This window comes from Theropithecus gelada, chromosome 2 (assembly GCF_003255815.1).
Source record: "Theropithecus gelada isolate Dixy chromosome 2, Tgel_1.0, whole genome shotgun sequence".
NCBI classification, from domain to species: Eukaryota; Metazoa; Chordata; class Mammalia; order Primates; family Cercopithecidae; genus Theropithecus; species Theropithecus gelada.
The window spans coordinates 69,819,333-69,839,279 of NC_037669.1; the positions used below are offsets into that span (position 1 = coordinate 69,819,333).

The following is a 19,947-nucleotide window of genomic DNA, read 5'->3' on the forward strand; positions in this document are numbered from 1 at the left end:
CCCAGCTCAAGAGACTAAAATGTTAGTCCAAACCAGACTCCATTACCCAGATGAGAATTTTGGGGGGCACAAGGATATCACTAGGTGTATGAATAAATGGGTTAAATGTTGGCATCATCATGGAATACACTTAATGTCCAACAAGGACAAGTGATATAAAGTTGATCCAGGAAAAAGTACTTGGTGTCTGTTCTTACCATCCTTCTAATGAAGTGGATGACAAAAAATGGAATATTATGCTAATTAATATCTACAGCTCTTATAAGGAAGGATTGCAGCAATAAAATTCAAAGTAAGTTTGTCTAACTTTGAAAAATGGTGCTGTTCAGAAGGAAAGAAAATTCTATATAGAAAATTTGAGGAATGTTATACTCTCTTAAGAACAAAAAACAGTTGAAAGGGCGAAGGCAAAATCAAACAGCAGTTAGAGGCCAAGCAGAGAAAAATGATAAAGAAAAACAACAGAAAAATTCCAAGAGTTAGGACTGACCACATATTGAAAATACATCAGCCAAATTGGATATTGTGTCCAAATTAGTCACCGCACTATCTTCACAAATCTTTCCCCCTCAGAACAAACTCTTGCACAGGGATTCTATTCTAATATTTGGACTTAAATAATTATATCATAGTAATTGGAAAAGTCAGGCAAGTGGAAAGCATTTATAAGTCAAGAATTATCAAAGGATAAACTGTAATCAAAGAATAATCCATACTCTCCAAAGTGAGAAATTCAGACAAGGATTTAAGTAGTGGATTGCTCTTGGGACAGAAAATTTTAAAAACTGTTTAGTTGGACATAAGTATACGAGTACATAAAAATGAACGCAGAATCTTAGAAAGGCTTCAAAATGAACCTGGAAACATCACAGGTTTGTGGGTAGGAATGGGTTCTCTGCCTTAGAAAGCACATGAAAAGAAGAGATTACGTGACTTGTAACCCTACAAAGATCCAAATCCATTTTGGAATTTTAAAACATATATATTTCTCTTGAGGAATAATATTGATAATCATATGGCCAAATATTAAAATAAAAGTGAAAATAAACTAGGAGGACTAGTAGCTCCAGTCGTGTCCCTGGCTCGTTCTCTCCAGGTTCTTGATTGTCTTTTCTCATCTAGATACTTTTGCCTTAGATTTCCTTTATCTCTTGTGTTGTCTCTGCTCATTGCTTAAAGATCACTGTGATTATTGTTTTTCAATTGTCTTTCTGTCCCCACTAATACATAAAGTTTAGATAATTTGCTTTTCCAAAAGACAGTTATTAAATTATTAAGGAAATTAGATTAGGTTTCCAAATGCATGAGGAAGTGATGTAAAACACTGTAACTATCCATAGAAAAGAGACAAATTAAGGAATTTGGTAATTATATGTATTCCACAACTTTGGAACAAAGGAAAACACTATCACCAGTTTTTTGATAGTTTATCTAATGATTATCAATTTGTGGGCGATCATGTTAAACACCGAGACAGATGCATAAAATACTGAGATAGAGGCTGAGCCCTTGGTTGTGCTAGAGGGAGGGGTGATTATAGTTTTGTCAGGAAGATGAGAAAGGTTTACAGAAGATTAGAGTGGAGACTGATCATATCAAAAGTCCCAAGTAAGATCAGAGAAAGGTAAGGTCATCTCCAGATGAGAGAGATCACGAAGCCTTCAAGATAGGGGTGGAAATGGAAACAGTTCTAGGAGTATTGATAACAGAAGCAAGTCCCTTCAAGGAACAGCCACAATGCAATTAAGTTGGAGCAAAATGTTAGGAACCTCCAAGAAATTTTAAGACTTTGTGGGCCACAGTTTTAAAATTGTGGTATAGAATCTGACTAGTCAAGGTCTTTCTTATCCATCTAAGGAATCTGAAATGTATCTTATTGATAAAGGGGGGAAAAACAGCTATTTTAGTATGGAAATTGACTGATGAAGGTAGTCTTTAAAGATTATATAGTGGGAGCAATGTACAAAAAGAAATGAAGTTGGGAAACGAGGTGAAATGGATAAGGGAATCTGATAATGGACAATTGTCCAGGTAAAGACACTGGAGGAAGCAAGCCACCTTGAGACAAAAAATAAATATTATTTTCCTTGATGAAAAAAATGACAACTTTTAGAAATGGTGGGCTATTCATCATGATGTGTACCCAAGAGTTATGCTTTCTGTTTTTAATCTTCCATTGAAAATACGATTATCCTTTTTTCTTTTCCTTTTTATTTTTTCCTTTCAGACAAGGTCTTGCTCTGTTGCCCAGGCTGAGGTGCAGTGGTGCAATCATGGCTCACTACGGCCTCGACCTCCCAGGCTCAAGGGATTCTCCCACCTTAACCTCTCACGTAGCTAGGATTATAGACATATATCAACACTCAGCTAATTTAAAAAAAATTTTTTTTTTAATTTTTGTAGAAATGGAGTCCCACTATGCTGCCCAGGTTAGTCTGGAACTCCTTGCCTCAAGCAATCCATTTCCTGCCTCAGCCTCCTCAAAGTCTGGGACTACAGACATGAGCCACCATGTCTGGCAAAATTAGTATTATCCTTACTGAAGAATTTAATGACATATCATCTTTGGAATGTTATTCCAAACTTCCTTTGGAATATCTACAGATGATCAAAAAAGCCTGAAAAGTTTTCTTGTTGTTTATAAAATAGTAGGTGGAAAAAACACTTGCTTTTCAAACTATCAACTACAGGACGAATTTCCAGAATGTAGCTTTAAAGGTTTCCCTTTCTTTTCTTTTAACCAAAATAGCTTGTGTATCTTTTTCAATACATTTTTTTCTACATCTTTTGATATTAACCTGAAGTAATGAATGGCAGGGATGGAAGAAACTTGGTCCACTTGAAAAGAGTTCATTATTTTTTCCCTGTTTTGCAGAGTGTCATTTAAAATAAGTACTAGCCTGGAGAAGGTTTTTATTGTTTTCAACCACAGGCTTTATATTACCTTAAAAAAAAAACAACACTCTCAGCCGCAAGTTGGATGCTTCTGGCAGCAATACAAATCTAGCACCACCCCGGGAGCGAGCGTATTTGCTTCTTCGCTCATTTCTGTCAGGATAGAGGAATGCTGGACATCCAGAGACAAGGGAGGCTGCAGCTCGCTGCTCCCCAGTCCCACACCTTGGGCCTCCCTTTGGAACTCACAGGTAAGCACTTTGCAGTGTTGATTCAAGCAGAGCTCATTGCGATCAAGCCATGAAAGTCAAGTGCACTGCACTGAAGGTGCATAATAGGTCTCGTCAACACCTTCAGGGAGCTCAGCTTTGCCTGGCTTAGGTCATAAGGTTCTTATTCCCACCCAATAAATTCCTGAAAAGATGCTTTTGTGTTTTATTGTTATTTGTCTCTTTGCATACCACTTTGCAGCATGCTTTTCTATAGGCTATAAAAAATACTAAAACAGCCACTGAATGTTTGTTTGTTTGTTACAAATCCATGGCTAGTTATTAATTTGTTATTCTTTCACATTCAGAAATTGTAAGGTCTTATAGCAATCTTTGTTGCTGAGCAAGGAAGTATCATATAAAGTTTAGTTTTCAATGTCAGTGTTTTAAAATAACACAAATGAATAAAATGTTAAGACTTAACATTGGACAGTGAACTGAAAAACTATAGAGATAAAATTTTCCCATAATATGGCAGTAGTTTCTAAATATAAAACTCAATGTTATAAATTTGGGTTCTTAATGAATTTTTTATATCACAAATTCTGTTTCCACTTAGATGTCAGAAACTGAGCTGGAAAAGATAAAAGTAAGAACAGCTGAGCACTTAGAAAATGATAAAAATAACATTTCTTGGTTGAAAGAAGGTAAGTCTTCTTGCTCTTGATTTTCTATTGGTGTAAAAATTTTGCTTTTGTTTATAAGCAAAGAATAGTGTGGGAGAAGGAGGAAAAAAATGTCCTGATTGTTCAAATAGTATTACTTCTGATTTTCACTTTTTTTTTTCTTTTTTGGATTCTCATGTGGCTTCAGTGGTTGTTTGACGATCTTTATTATTAAAATGCTTCTCGTGGTCCCTGTATTGCAGGAAATAGATTATTTTGTTGGTAAGACTTAATATGCATTTTCTACTCAGATGTATACTATCTGTGAGGTCTTTGCAGTGCTGTAGATTTTTCTCCTTCATAGCCAAGAAGACTAAATAATTTAAGGGCAGGTATTTTTAAACAATAATCACAGAAAGGAATGCTTGCTATAGAAAAATATGTCTACAAATAGAATCACCATTCACTGCAATTAGAGAAGCCACCTTCCCAGGGGAGAATGCAGTCGGCCATGGGCACCACATGCGTAAAATGGTTGCTTGAAATACACACACAAATCAATACGTTCTCCTAATGAGTACAGATTTGTGCACTTTTGAAAATACATCTAAACCTGTGATTATTTACTAGAAGGCAGGGTTTTATAATTTTTTGATTTTATGATCACTTTTAATGTCTCATAAAAGAAACATTTGATATTTTATCTAAATAGGTATGCTGTGTCTTTCTCAACATTTAATGAATCTATTACATTGTAAAAGGACAGCTCTTACTTAAGTAGTTGACATTCTTAAAATTTGCTTTATAAGGTCATCGGAAACTCTAATAAATATGTCAAGTTAATTAGACAAACCAAAACAATAATAATAATGTCAATATTGACAATGTTTATTGACATTTATTGATGATTTTGCTGAATCATCATGACAACCCTATGAAGCAGTTATTATCCTTAATTTACCAATAAGAAAATAGAGCCTTAGGCCCGGCGCGGTGGCTCAAGCCTGTAATCCCAGCACTTTGGGAGGCCGAGACGGGCGGATCACGAGGTCAGGAGATCGAGACCATCCTGGCTAACACAGTGAAACCCCGTCTCTACTAAAAAATACAAAAAACTAGCCGGGCGAGGTGGTGGTCGCCTGTAGTCCCAGCTACTTGGGAGGCTGAGGCAGGAGAATGGCGTAAACCCGGGAGGCGGAGCTTGCAGTGAGCTGAGATCCGGCCACTGCACTCCAGCCTGGGCGACAGAGTGAGACTCCGTCTCAAAAAAAAAAAAAAAAAAAAAAAAATAGAGCCTTAAAGAGTTCTAGTAACTTGCCGAAAATTACAAAATTGGGAAGTGCCAGAGCTGAGATTCAACGCCAGTTTGTGTGATTCTACAGCATGTGAATTTAACCACCACCTCATCATGTTCCAGAGAAAAAAAAAATGTTTAAATTACTTGTCAGAACATGATCTGTGCTCAAAAATGTTTTCCTACAGTGTTGAAATCAACACTTCCAACTTCATCATACCCTCACATCCACTCTTGTCCTTAATCTCACCCTACCCCCAACCCTAATTTAAAAATACACTTATGACCGGGTGCGGTGGCTCACACCTGTAATCCCAGCACTTTGGGAGGCCGAGGCAAGTGGATCAGTTGAAGTCAGGAGACTGAGACCAGCCTGGCCAAAATGATGAAACCCTGTCTGTACTAAAAATACAAAAATCAGTCGGGTGTGGTGGCACACGCCTGTAGTCCCAGCTGCTCAGGAGACTGAGGCAGGAGAATCGCTTGAATTCGGGAGGCAGAGGTTGCAGTGAGCCGAGATCACACCACTGCACTCCAGCCTGGGTGACTGAGCAAGACTCTGTCTCAAAAATAATAATAATAAATAAAATTAAAAATAATAAAAATACACTTCTTTAAAAAAGAAAAAAGGTAATTCTCTCTGTCCAATTCCCCACCAAGCAATTTTAATAGTAGGACATCATCTTTTTAAGAGACTCTACTTCAGGACTGAAGTTGATACAGACATAAAGTGTTGCCAGAATCATTTCTGTTAAAAGCTTGAAAATTCTCTAACTTCTTTTTTTGAAAAGGTCTTTTAAATAGAATCCTTTAAAAACAATGTGGAAGGGAAAAAAATAGAGCATGCATCAAAGATCCCCTGTGTCTTTCTTATGAATCTCAAATTCATGAAGAGAGAGATGTTCTTCACTACACTTGCGGTGAAGTTCATATTATTTATTTTTACTTTAATTACTTCGTGCTACAGATGTCTCATACAGAAATAATAACGAAATTGATAGACCAATCAATTTTTTCCTGAAGAATTTTCTTTAAAAAAAGAATTGTGTCCATTAAGTACAACTTAGGCCTTGAATTCTTGTAATCTATAAAATCTAATTTCCCAGGTGACCTGTTTTATCTCATTTGGACACTTCATTTAAGCTACACTCAAATTATGTTTACTATATTTCATAAAAGGAAATTGAGCCAGATGCTAGATGACAACATCTTAATTGGGAATTATCAGGATGAGTTGGTTTTCAAACATAAATGTCTTTTTTTTTCAATGTTAAGAAAAAGCATATGGGTTGGCTTATTTTTTTAAAAAGGCAAAGTGGTGCAGTAAAAAGAGCATGGCATTTGGAATCAGGCAGGCATGGTTTTTAAATCTCAGCTCAGCCACCTACTAGCTGGGTGATTGTGCCGTGTTACGTTACCTCCCTGAGCCTCAATTTCCTAGCTGGGGACTAGAATGCTTGCTTTATGAGATTATGGGACTGTGATTTCATTACTTCTCTGTTTTTTCCCCCTCTTTAAAAACATTACTCAGTAATATATTACTCAGTAATATATTACCCAGAATAATATAATTATATTTTCTGAGCCATTGGTAATAGCAACAACACTTTTTATAGTATTTTATATAAATTCCTCCTTTTAATCCCTACAACAAGGTGGTATGCAGTAGTACTGTCCCCATTTTACAAATTAAGGGACGTAGGCTTGGAAAGACTTTAGATTTTGCTCAAATTTGCAGGGCTGTTAAGTGGCAAATTGAATCTCCAACCTCGGTCTTTGAGGTCCAAATTCTATTCATTTCATTAAACCACTTTATTACAGTGACTTCCACAACAGTTATCAATCAGAATTTTAAATGTGTCTACCTCCACCCTCCCTCACTCCCCCTTAAAAAGCAACAGATACTTTCAGTTGTTCAAAAAAGTGTTTTTTTCATTAATGACAAAGTGGTCACATCTCACATGACAGTGACTCTGCTGCCTCCCTCTGGAACTCCAGCTGAATACTGCTCACTGTTAAAATGTGGCTAATCACAGCAATGCCTTATTCGGGTTGGAGCAAGCACTTCACTGGAGTCACTGACACAAAGCACTGAGTGAAGTGCTTGATTTCAGAGTGAACATGCAAGCAACAGGAGTTACTACCATCATCACCATTCTGAGTACTGCTATTATTTCTAACTTCTCAACTTCAAACATTCATATCATTTATCCAATTCAATTCAGTGTTATTAACTGGAGAGACTAGAGACAAGGTATAAGTGTGACAGAGAACAATACAAAAAAGAAATACGCTCCTGCACTCAAGGACCTTATTATTCATTCATCTCATTCAATTGTCTTGCTTTTGCCAGGAAAGCAAAGAGGCTCCTAATTGCCCTTGACTTTCCCCAAATGGGTCATGGGTCTGTTCACATCAGTGGTGGTGTCAAAGAGATCTAGGAAAGCCACAACCAGAGCTATTACAAAAAATTAGACTAAATTTTGTTTGAGAAACACCATTGACAGACCCAAAAAAGCACTCATTTTTAAACCATGTTTGGAGAAACCCTGTTTTAAGATAATCAGAGAAACAAGGCATGATTTAAAAATATGCAGCATTGTTCAGCTTAGTGACTCATGCCTATAATCCCAGCACTTTGGGAGAAGATGAGAAGATCCCTTGAGCCCAGGAGTTTGAGACCAGCCTGGGCAACATGGTAAGATACCATCTCTACAAAAAAATAAATAAAATAAAATAAAATTAGCTGAGTATAATGGCATACCCCTATAGTCCCAGCTACTAGAGAGACTTAGGCCAGGGATTGTTTGAGCCTGGGAGGTTGAGGCTGCAGTGAGCTATGATCACACCACTGTACTACAGCCTGGGCAACAGAGCAAGAATCTGATTCAAAACAAAATAAAATATATGCACCAGGCAGGATGAGCTGCATTATGCAAACTGTGGGCCAAGGTGGTCTAGGAAGTCCAGTCTTGAAGGCAGTCACAGTCTCTTTGCACAGGTGGAGAGAAGGAGGTGATGCTGGGAGCAAAGGCATCAGAGGCTGGAAGATGCCTATTTCAGTGCTAGGGAAATGGGCATATTGGCTAATTATTCACATATGGAATAATGCAAAATGAAGTGAGAAAACAGACTGAGTGCTGACTTTTGGTTAAGTAGTGGACATTGGTTCTTTGTTGTCACTGGAGGCCTGAGGACAAGAACTAAGAAACTGAGGCAAGGCTTATGTGATATGAGCCTGTAAATATGTAACTGGTGTGCAAAATGGGGTGGAGCCAGCAGAGGAAAGGTTAAGGGAAGGGGGTGGTAATGGCTAATACAGACAGCTACATTTAGCAGCCTTGAAGTGAGAAAAATATGACCTGAATGAAAGTCATATCAAAGAGAAGGAGAAAATAGACCCAAATGTGAAAAACTTTATGGAGGAAAAATTGTTATAACATAGAAATTGGGGGGAAAATTACAGGTGGAATAGGATATCATGTAATACCCCATTAAGCCAAGGAGCATTCTGGGTAAGCATTTCAGTGCTTGTAGCTTACACCATTTGATACGGAAGAGAAACATCAAGATGAAGGGATGGAAGCCCTTAAATTGTTGCCATTTGCAGTTTAAAATCACAGCATTGCCAGCATTTGAACTGCACACAATTTCTTATATTGTCTCCTGATTTTTCAGGAAAAACTGGAAATCTGGATTTCTTTGTGAAATCTCCTGATTGTTAAAGGTTGAGTAATAACAACAACAATAACAATAACAACACAACAACAACAACAACAACAACAACAACAACAACAACAACAATAAAATACCAAGGAGGAGAAATGAAACCAGGCTCTGGGGTCTATTTCAGCCCATAGACTGACAGTTTGCAGCTTCTGTTCTAGGAGGGTGTATCTCTAAACAAAACCTAATATAATTTTCTGAAAACTGGTTTTCCATAAACATTGTTGCATTGGCAGAGATTTTCTCTCTATCTCTCTATTTGTCTCTCTCTCTATATATATAAATATATACACACATACATATACATATTTATATATATTTACTTGTATGAGCAAAGTCAAACAAAGTCAATGTGTATATTTGTACACATATATGCATATACATACATATTTATACATATGAGCAAAGTCAAGACACCAATCATGTGACCTAAAAAATGTGAAGCTAAGAATATTGAAATAAATTTTTTGTCCTTCAGAAAACTAGCTACCTGTAATTGTTTTAGTGGGGCATTTTATTCACTGTTGTCACCAATAGGGGAAAAACAAATCATTCCAAGTTCCAAGTGCACCTTTAGTGCACCAAAGCAGTAGTTTTGCAAAATCTTCTACCCAGATGTTGGCACTATCCAATGGCTGTTAAACTGTGTTGTACCCAAATGGAAAAATTCATGAGAGAGAAAAAAATGATAAAAAATATAGGAGGTGGGGAATGGGCAATAAACAAGCTTTCTTCTCTCCTTCCATACATGTCAGGAAGGAAAGAGTGTGAAAGATGAGAATTGTGTAGTTATTGTGAATTCAGTATAGCTTCTTTTCGGTAAGCAGTCACATGATGACTGCAATCTTTGGTGATATAAAAACCATTATTGGCCAGGAGAGGTGGCTCATGCCTATAATCCCAGCACTTTGGGAGGCCGAGGCGGGCAGACACGAAGTCAGGAGTTTGAGACCAGCCTGGTCAACACGATGAAACCCCGTCTTTACTAAAAATACAGAAATGAGCCAGGCTAACCAGGTGTGGTGGTGGGTGCCTGTAATCCCAGCTACTCGGGAGGCTGAGGCAGGAGAATCGCTTGAACCCAGGAGGCAGAGATTGCAGTGAGCTGAGACCGTGCCATTGCATTCCAGCCTGGGTAACAGAGCGAGACTCCATCTCAATAAATAAATAAATAAATAAATAAATAAATAAACCCCATTATTTAGGTGCATTTTGGAGGAAATGCCTCTAAACTTATTTAGTGTTGGCATAGAAAAGTTATGTCGCCAGTGTTTTAGCACCTTGAATACACTGGTTATCAGAATTAACCAATATTAGACACTAATAATCCAAAATACTAGAAAAGAGCCTAGAGGTCCAAAAACTCCAGGTTCCAAAAATTCCCTTTACAATATAATGCAAAATCTCAAACGCATAATACAAAAATCTCATCTCATTCCTGAACTTTCATGTTTGTTTTCAAATGAGATGAAGAAACTGAGAATCTTTCCCACATTTACTGGCATTCGTAAATTCACTGGACTTCCCTTTAACTCTAAGTGAAAACAACTTACTTCATTTTCTCAAAAAATAATTTTGGATCATGAACATTTATATAATTCTGAAATATGCATTTTTATTCAACTCAGAAACCATTTGATGTGGCTCCTCTTGAACTCAGAGAAAACATGTGAGACAAAGAAACAAAGATGCCAGCCGGGCGCGGTGGCTCAAGCCTGTAATCCCAGCACTTTGGGAGGCTGAGACGGGCGGATCACAAGGTCAGGAGATCGAGACCATCCTGGCTAACACGGTGAAACCCCGTCTCTACTAAAAAATACAAAAAACTAGCCGGGCGAGGTGGCGGGCGCCTGTGGTCCCAGCTACTCCGGAGGCTGAGGCAGGAGAATGGCATAAACCCGGGAGGCGGAGCTTGCAGTGAGCTGAGATCTGGCCACTGCACTCCAGCCTGGGCGACAGAGCCAGACTCAGTCTCAAAAAAAAAAAAAAAAAGAAACAAAGATGCCAAAAAATGAAAATGTCACAGTTCCTGCCCTCAAGGAACTCATGTACTTAAGTGCTTTATTATAATGACTAAATATTAATCCATGCTAATTCTCTCACTCAGATAATTCTCATTTCTAAAAGGGATATTTTTTGTATCTAGCTTAAATATTAAGCCACACTAATGCTTACTTTAAATTGTTAATTTCTACAAATAGCATATCTTGAGACTCTTTTTACATGTAAACACAGGTAATGGAATTATTAGCTCTTATTTCTGTAGTTTTCATTAACTCATGAAAGTGCGTTACCTAATAACAATAATAGCGGTGAAAAAAAGGTAGCAGCCAAATGGAATGTTGTTTTGTTTTTAAGCATAGCCAACAGAAAAAAATAGATGTGAAAATACTCGCTTGTAAGTCATATAAAAAACAAGGCCATGAAGTAGATAATTTCACAAGGGTAATTGTTTTGAAGCTTTGAAACAAGATGTTGTGATAGAGATTGGCATGAGGACTATCCTTTAGAATCAGTGGTCAAGGAAATTCTCTCTGTGGGAAAGTTATTTGAGCTGAGACTTAAATAACAAGAATGAGCCAGTGCTGCAAAAATCTGGGAAAAGCATTCCATGGGGAGAACAGCCTGTGCAGATAGTACAGCTCAGAATAGCTGGATAGAAAGGAAGGAAGGAAAAGGAAAAGGGAATGAAGAAAAAGGGGAAAGAGGGAAAAGAAGGTGCTTAAGTTGGAAATAATGCAGGACCTTGTTGACCAGTCAGGAATTTGGGTACTTTTTCCCCTATTTGGAATTAGAAGCCACTGGAGATTCTACACAGGGTAACATATGCAGTCATTTATATTGCATGAGGTAAAGAGAAGAAACAGAAATAAAGTAGGAGAATATTGCTGTTGGCCATGCAAAAGATGGTAACTGGGATAGGATACAACTTTGAAGATGAAATAGAAATAATTGAATTTGAGGTCTATGCGAAGTTAGAACCAACAGGACTGGCTTGTGCCTTGATGTGGGGTGATACAAAGAAAGGAGTCAAAGGCTGACCCCTGGCTTTTGACACTGTGAAGTGGTAATGATGAAGGGTGAAGTGGGAGAGAGAAATTGGCTAGAAAAGGGAGGAGTCAAGGATCTGGGTGGAGCAGATTACTTGTGAAATGCCTCTGAGGTATCCTCATGGAAACTGTCAATTGGGCAATAGGATATATGAGATGAGTTGTTCTATTTTGAGAAATGTTGACAAGAGAAGTATTGAGATTTTGCTTAGATCTGAAGGATGAGATGGCATCTGTTTATGGGGAGAGAAATGAAAATTAAATAAAATTTCTGGTAGAAAGAATGGCAAGTATACAGGCACTGGGGCAGGAAAGAACATGTCATGCTCCAAGAAGTGAAGGAAAACAGGAGTGACTGGGGCATCTTGACCAAAGAGAAGGCTGAGATTCCATGTGTGTGGAGAGCTTGCCTAGAAACAGGCCCTAGAGCCTTTCACAGACCCTGGTTGACATTTGGGAGTGCAATAAACTCCTAACCCTGGGAATGCCTACTAAACATATAGCTTGTACTGTAGTAGTAAACGCTATCCTACTACATTTTATTCTCTAAAGAACTATCAAGCTGGGCGCAATGGTTCACGCCTGTAATTCCAGCACTTTGGGAAGCCGAGGAGGATGGATCACTTGAATTCAGGAGTTTGAGACTAACCTGGCCTACATGGTGAAACTCCATCTCTACTAAAAGTACAAAAAATTACTGGGGTGTGGTGGCACATGCCTGTAATTCCAGCTACTCAGGAGGCTGAGGCAAGATAATCTCTGGAACCCAGGAGGCGTAGGTTGCAGTGAGCCAGGATCGCGCAACTGCACTTCAGCCTGGGCGACAGAGTAAGACTCCATCTCAGAAAAACAAAATAAAGAACTATCAAATAGTGGCACATTATTCAAAATTCAGCGATATTAAAAGGGAGCTTTATCAGTTTTTGAGAGGAAAATAACATATACTGATTCTGGCTACATTAATGATAAAGGTAATTTACTGGAAAATGCAAGAGTAGCTCACAATCTAGAAGGGAAATCTAGGGTCAGGAGAATCAGGAACTAATCTAGCTCTGGTGAGCCTAGGAGCAAGACATAATACATTCAGATCACCACTTCTGAAATAAATTAGCTCCATATAATTTTTTGTTCCTCCTTTTCCCTTCCTTAAGACTCCAAGTCCCAAGGAAGAAAGCTCAAAAACTCTGGCCATGAGTCTAACTCCTGGGTTAGCAAGCCAAGAAAACTTGACTGACAGCACCATAATGCTACACACAATGAGAGGAAGATGCTTCTTCAGAGGGAATTCAGGGTTTGAGCATCAGAATAAAGGGAGAATAGATGCTGTGTGGCCCCAACGTAATGTCTATTCTAAGAGCCAGTAGCAGTGACCCATGCTTTTCTCCACAGGGAATAATATTTTCTTAAGAACCTGATATGTGCTGTTGATGAAGTGCTGAATGTTTCAGGAAGGAGAGTACTTACTTTAAATGTATTGGCCTTCTACTGAAGTTCAAATGTCAAAATCATTTCGATTCTCTGATAACTTTAATTTATATTTAGAAAGTTCAGCAAAAGACGAGATCTTCTCTGTTCTCATAGGCCAACAAATTAAATTCCAGTGTCACATCCTACTGCTGATGGTTAAAATTTCTTTCCAACTAAGCCTATAAAGTAGTAAGTTCATTTCGTATAAAATGATGATGTTGATCCCAACGGAATGAAAGGCCTACAAGATGCCATGTCAGCCTTCAGACTATGACCAGATGAATTAATCAGTGCAAAGTCCCGATAAGTTGTTAAATAGCAGATTTAGAGACTCTCATTCAATGATGATAAGGCAGTACATCAAATCCAGAATGATCTTAGCTCACCATTATTAATTACAGTTTTATGAACTAGGAGTGAAGCAATCTGTAGAGACCAGGAACCAATCGTCCTGTCCCAGTAGGAAGAAGACAATTGTAGATAACTAGAAATTTCAAGCAAGTTACACCTTTTAATAGAGATTTTCAGTAGAATCATTCATTTTCCTACATGTCACAACAGCTATTAATGTGATACTCTTAATCAACATTAGTATAAAGAGCAGTCTTACAGTGAGAGGAAAAAAGTCTCTTATGTTCTATGCCTCAGGAATAAGGACATTCCATTTCTTGTAAATTCTACAAAGAGATACTTTACTTTTATATGATTATGGCCCATTTCTTTCAGCTTAGGAACCGCATTTAGAGGGAATATACTCGCTAATAAAATGCACCTACACTAGGTGTTCACCAGACCATTAGTGAAAAAAAAAGAAAAAGAAAAAAAAAGGAATGTGAATAGAGAAAATAAAGACATCACTCTACAGGCATAAATCATTTCAACCATTTTAGCCATTATTTAAGCCTGTCGAGAAGTAAATGTGCAGCAAAGATGAAAAGCAAGGGCAATGACAGTAGTTTTGCCAGTGTATAACTTCAAGAAAAAGTAGAGAGGACAACTCATAGAAGCGTAGTATTAAATAAGACATCAGGCAATTCTTCTTCTTGAGCTAAATTTCCACACCGATATGGATCTGAAATGAAATAGCTACCCTGCAGAAAGTAAAGAAAAGTGCTTCATGATTTCTAATCTCAAACAACAGACAACAGAAGAAAATCCGCATTCTTAACCCCTCTTTCACATATCAAATATATTTCATTTTTTGTATTTAGAAAATTCAGCATTATAGATAGAAAATAAACTTCCTCTAGAGTTACCAAAAGATATCTGCTAATATTTATGTTCAATATCTTGAATATAAATTCCATAAAATATGAAAAGTTTATATAAATAAATCTTCTTGAGAATTAAGAATGTATCAAAAATATATATTCAGGCCACAAATTAAGATAAGATTGCACACTTCACATGTGTCTTATAACTATTAGACCAATATGTGCAAATGCAGATTGATAAAACAAACCATTCCTACTGTAAAAGAAGCATTTGTTTTACAAAATAGTATAAAATTAAGTAAATGAAATCAACAAATGTTTTCATTTCCTGCAAGACACACACTTACACAAGGAATACACAATGATTCCCATGCCCAATCAAGAAACTTATAATTCAGTTGGGAAAATAAAATATCAGCAATACATCCTGTTTACCACAGGACTCAGATAAGCACAAACTCTTCAGCTGTATTTGAAATACAATAGAACATGGAAAAACAATTTGGGTGGATTTTGCAGTATGAAATCTCTCACACATCAAACCATATGAACATACCCAATTCCTTAGATGCAGATTTACCTTAAAATTTAAAAAGTGTTTTTGTTTGTTTTGTTTTTAATGGACTCAGTAGGTTTGGGCTAAAACAACTATGCTAAATAGTCACTTGAAACAACATAATTAATTTTAAAATAGTAACACATTTTTTACAGCTGTGTCTCAAAAGAAAAGAACTTTTGTGTAAATAATCTTTATTGCCCACCCTCTTTTCTTAAAAAAAAAAGAAAATAACTAATATCATCTTTTTAAATGAGGAAAAGCTACAACATAAAGAGAGGGAGGTACTTAATAGATAGTTAAGAAGTTCACTTTTCCAAGGGAAATTACTAAATGAATCATTTATTTAGGAACAAAAGAAGAGGAGACAATTGCACTAAGGGCTTTCTTGACTTTTTTTTTTTTAAATAGCAACATAACTTGGAGACGTAGTGTGTTTATAGGACATGAATACATTGTAGTGTCCAAATCCGGTATAGATTTGAACCTCTACATTATGTGGGCCGACATCCATTAATTAAAAAGCAACACGCTGGCCTCTGAATTCTAGGACAAATAGCCAAGTTTGGGTTTTGTAACATAACTTGTTCTATGACAGAAGAACACTTTTTGCTTCAGTGTTACTTAACAAATATCAGTCTCATCTTGGATTCCCCTAGATACAACTGGGAGAAAGAACTAGTTCTTTTTATTTTAGAGATGAAGTAATATGCTAATAGGAATCAAATCTAATTTTTGAAAACACTCAACAGGGGAAAGTAACATGGTTAAAAGCTAATATACATATAATATATATAATATATGTGTATGTATGTAACTACATTGCTGGAAAAATACACATATTTAACTCTGTCTCTATGTCCTTCTAACTATATTTTTATTGAATATCTTCTATTTGTAAGATAACACTCGTCGTGCCCATAATCAATAGACATTGATTATAGTTGCTGTAAGATATATATAGTTGTTGTATTATAATGTTGTAAGAGAAGGTGATAGGTAAGGAAAGTTTATCTCTAAGTCAATAGATTTAAATAAAGGAGAAATGTTAAGTGTTGTTTACTCAAGGGCAAGGGCGTGTCTGGCTTGTTTACCTCTATATTTGAGGTACAATAGCCTCTGAAGTAAAGCAGATGCTCAAAAATGACATGAATAAATGGAAGGATAAATTTCAAAGAAGATATGAGATTCAGAGGTAGGAAGCAGCACATCTAGAATTCAGACAAATGGGGAATTCTGCTGGACTATACATCATGGATAGTGTTTCAATAGGCAGTAACAATACAAACTGATGGAATACGATGGCCCAAAGTGTGGAGGCAGAAAAGTCTGGGGTATGTTCTTTTCAGAGAACAACAGCTATATTTGACTGTTGAAAGGGCATGTGTGGGAGTGTGAAATAAATCTTAACTATATTATGAAGGACTTTTAACATTAGGTTGAAGAGTGTAAACTGAATTAGACAAAGGGAAGCCATAAAATATATGTGAGGTTGGGTTCAGGAAGGCAGAGAAGACCTAACGATAACAGAATCAGCTCTGTGCTTTAGAAAAGATTTGTGTTTTGAGGATATTGTGAAGATGGACTGGAAGGGTAGAGACTGAAACCAGAGTGACTACTTAGAAGCTTGTTGCATCCACAAATGCGAAGACACGAATTCTGAATTTGAGATACTGGTTTCCAGAAATGAAAACAAAGGGCTAGCACCCAGGAGAACGCTGACCCCAACGAGCATTGGCCATGGACTGGATATTAAGGGATCAGAGACACAGGAGTTGTCAGAGATTATAGAAACCTCTGGATTCAATGGGAATTTGTAATGTATGTCTTTATGGGTATGTGCTTGTGTGTGGCTTTATGTAAGTTATCTATTCTTTAGAAAAATTAAAAAATGAAAATGGCAAAAATTATTCTCAATCCCAACAAGCATAGCCACTGTACATCTTATATGCTTTATATTTGTGTGTGTATACAAACACACACAAATTTATAATTTTAATAAAATATGATTATGCAATATTTTAATAGCATGTTTTAATGATTCATGAATTAATGTGAACACCTTTCTAGAGCAATAAACACAGATTTATGGCATAATTTCAACGGCTCTACATATAGAGCCATATAGTATTCTATGAAGTAACAAAATATAGGTAACTAATTACCCATTTTTGAATATTCAGGCTGTTTCACATTTTCTGCTTTTAAATCTCAAGGGAATTCATTACAATGTGTTTTGGTATTTCCTTATAATCTGGCTAACCCAAAACACCACGTGAGATCCTCACACCAAAGTGGCCTTTGGATGGCACTTTACAACCTATTGCACATCGATGCCTCAGCTCAGTTACATAAAATATATGTGCAGAAGTATTATCAAGCTTTTTTATAAATGAGGAAAATAAAGGTCAGAGAAGTTTAGATAATTGGGTCCAAAGTCACCCAGGCAGTAAACAACAGGAGCAGGTCCCAAGCCAAGTATTCTGATCCTAAATCCAGTACATCTTCTATCATAGTCTCTGCTTTGAAATATACTTAAAGATGGCTAACCAAGAGCCCCTCATTTATGCTCATTACAACAGCTAAAATTAAAGAAGACTGGAAAAGTGTGGAGAAGTCAATATAGCTGGCGTATTTTTAAACCTATTACTCATTCAGTTGGATTCCCTAAACACATAGCTTCAGCACAGTCATGGTGATTTTAATGAGAAAGAAGACTTAGTTATGAAATTAGGCGAAGATTCAGAAGCCAACTTATTTGTAGATCACAGTGATTAAATAGTTCAAAATGAATTACAACTTAGTAATATTGCTGCATTCATATTTACAAGATGAAAGTTGGAGTTCAGCTCCCATAATATCCCGTCATTTAAGACACAAATGAATTATAAGGATTAATCATTTTAATATCTTCCCATTGATGTTGGCTAACTAAACAAAAACATGGCTGGTGGAAGAGAGTAGTGGAAATCTTATTTTGTTTGCTTATCTTTGTGAAACAAGCACTTGAAAATAAAACATATCACATCAAAGTGTGGGGAAAATAACTCCAGTGGCAGAATCAACTATGATCAGATTAAGAAACAGCAATATATTTTTGCATGACTAATAAACAGATCAAAAACCTGCAAACCTAAGGATATTTAGATGCCGAATCTAACTTTAATTTTCAAATATCCTTATCTCGTCAAACCATCTCTCCAACAATAAAATTATATACACAGTCCTGTTTTCTCATATTCAGCAAATAGCACCCGATTGTCAAACTTAGAAGTGACCCTGATTTTCCTTGTTATATTTAGAATTTTAAAAAATTTGTCCCTGAATCTTTAAATAGCAGGAATTAGCAAAGAATAAGAGACCACTCTCTAAAAGTTTTAAACCATAAACGAATGTAACATTTTTCAGATAGCCATTATACATCAACTGTACTTTTCAATCATGAATTAAATTCAACTGTACTTTGGTGATCAGAAGCCTGTGAGTTCATGGTAATAACACTTTTTAGTTGCAGCATTTTCTTTAGGTAATCAAATGATACTTTACAAATTACCTGACTTCTTAACACATACCCCACAAAAGGAAAATAGTAATAATAACCAAACGCTTAAGGAAGAAAATATTTTAACTCCTCGTTTTACATAAGGGAGGAAACTAAGTCAAATATTTTTCCATCCTTGAAGAAAGAATTTAATGCACTTCATTTTAGAGAATTCTGATAACACAAATATACACATTGCTCCACAGGGTACCCAGACATATGCAATAATAAGCCTTCCTATTTCTGTCTAACCAATTGAAACTACAGAGATTATATAAATTTGACATTAGTAACCAGAGAAGCTAAATAAACAATGTGAGGGTTAAACAGAAGCATAGTCTAATTACAACCTTTGAGTGGCTCAAATATCTGAACTCTTAATTTCCACCAAGATCTCCAGTTCTTGTTGTGGTCTAGAGCAAGCATCTCACAATCTCTATCTATTTGAACTTTCCCCAGCTTATTTAAGTAAGCAGATAGGCCCTTTGGTTCTTTTGCTTTATTTTTGTAAGGACTCATTTTACAATAACTAATTAGTAAGAGCTAGGCAAAATAATTCATACTCTTATTTAAATCATCCAATAGTAAATTTGACAAACAGCGTACTGTGCATAAACATATTTTTTTAAGTAAGCAAGGTTCAGAGAGAAATAGGTGTCTAGCATTTCAGAAAAACATTTTGATAAGAAATAATATATTACTTAGTTCATCAATCAGCACACCTTGATTAAGCCATTGTATGTCTGTGTGTGTGGTGGGGTGCGGCGGTTGGGGAGCATGACAGTATTAGATCAGATATTGACAATAAACTAGACCAGAGAGTCAGGTCACATGGGATTTCTTAGCCATGTGAAAGTTTACTCTAAGGGCAATGGGAAAACATTAAATGGCACTAAGCACAGAGAGGTCGTTATTAGATATGCCTTTTAAAAAGACCACTGTGGCTACAGTGTGGGGTGAAGAGTAGAAAAAGCAGATTGGCGGAAAGCTGATAGGCGGGCTTACAGTAGCCCAAGCAGGAGTTGAAAAAAATGGCACTGTGAATGAAGAAAAGAGAAGTTTTAAGAACTTGTTGAAAGTTAGAATTGTCAAGACTTCCTGGTAATTGGTTATGGGGATGGAAGAAAAGAAAACATCAAGGACAAGGTCCTAGTAGCTGGGTAAATGATCATGCTTTTTATTCCATTGGAAACACAGGGAGAAATGTAGGGTAGATTCCACCTGGTGTGAATTAAGTAACTAAATGATTTTTTAAAATTATCTTATTTGGAAAATTATATTAATCAGTGTCATGGTGTGAGAGGTGATGGGTTCTATAAACTGGGACTAA

General features: G+C 36.6%; 1 protein-coding gene across 2 annotated transcripts in view; it reads left to right on the plus strand.

Moving 5' to 3' along the window:
* The first annotated feature begins 3,074 nt into the window (after positions 1-3,074).
* Positions 3,075-19,947, plus strand: part of MDFIC2 (MyoD family inhibitor domain containing 2) — a 110,332-nt gene continuing 93,459 nt past the window's right edge. For both annotated transcript variants that reach the window (XM_025377816.1, XM_025377817.1), the window contains exons 1-2: positions 3,075-3,146; positions 3,724-3,811. In XM_025377816.1, the coding sequence (XP_025233601.1) occupies positions 3,724-3,811 (88 nt within the window). In that variant the 5' untranslated portion in view covers positions 3,075-3,146. The remainder of the gene's footprint in view (positions 3,147-3,723; positions 3,812-19,947) is intronic.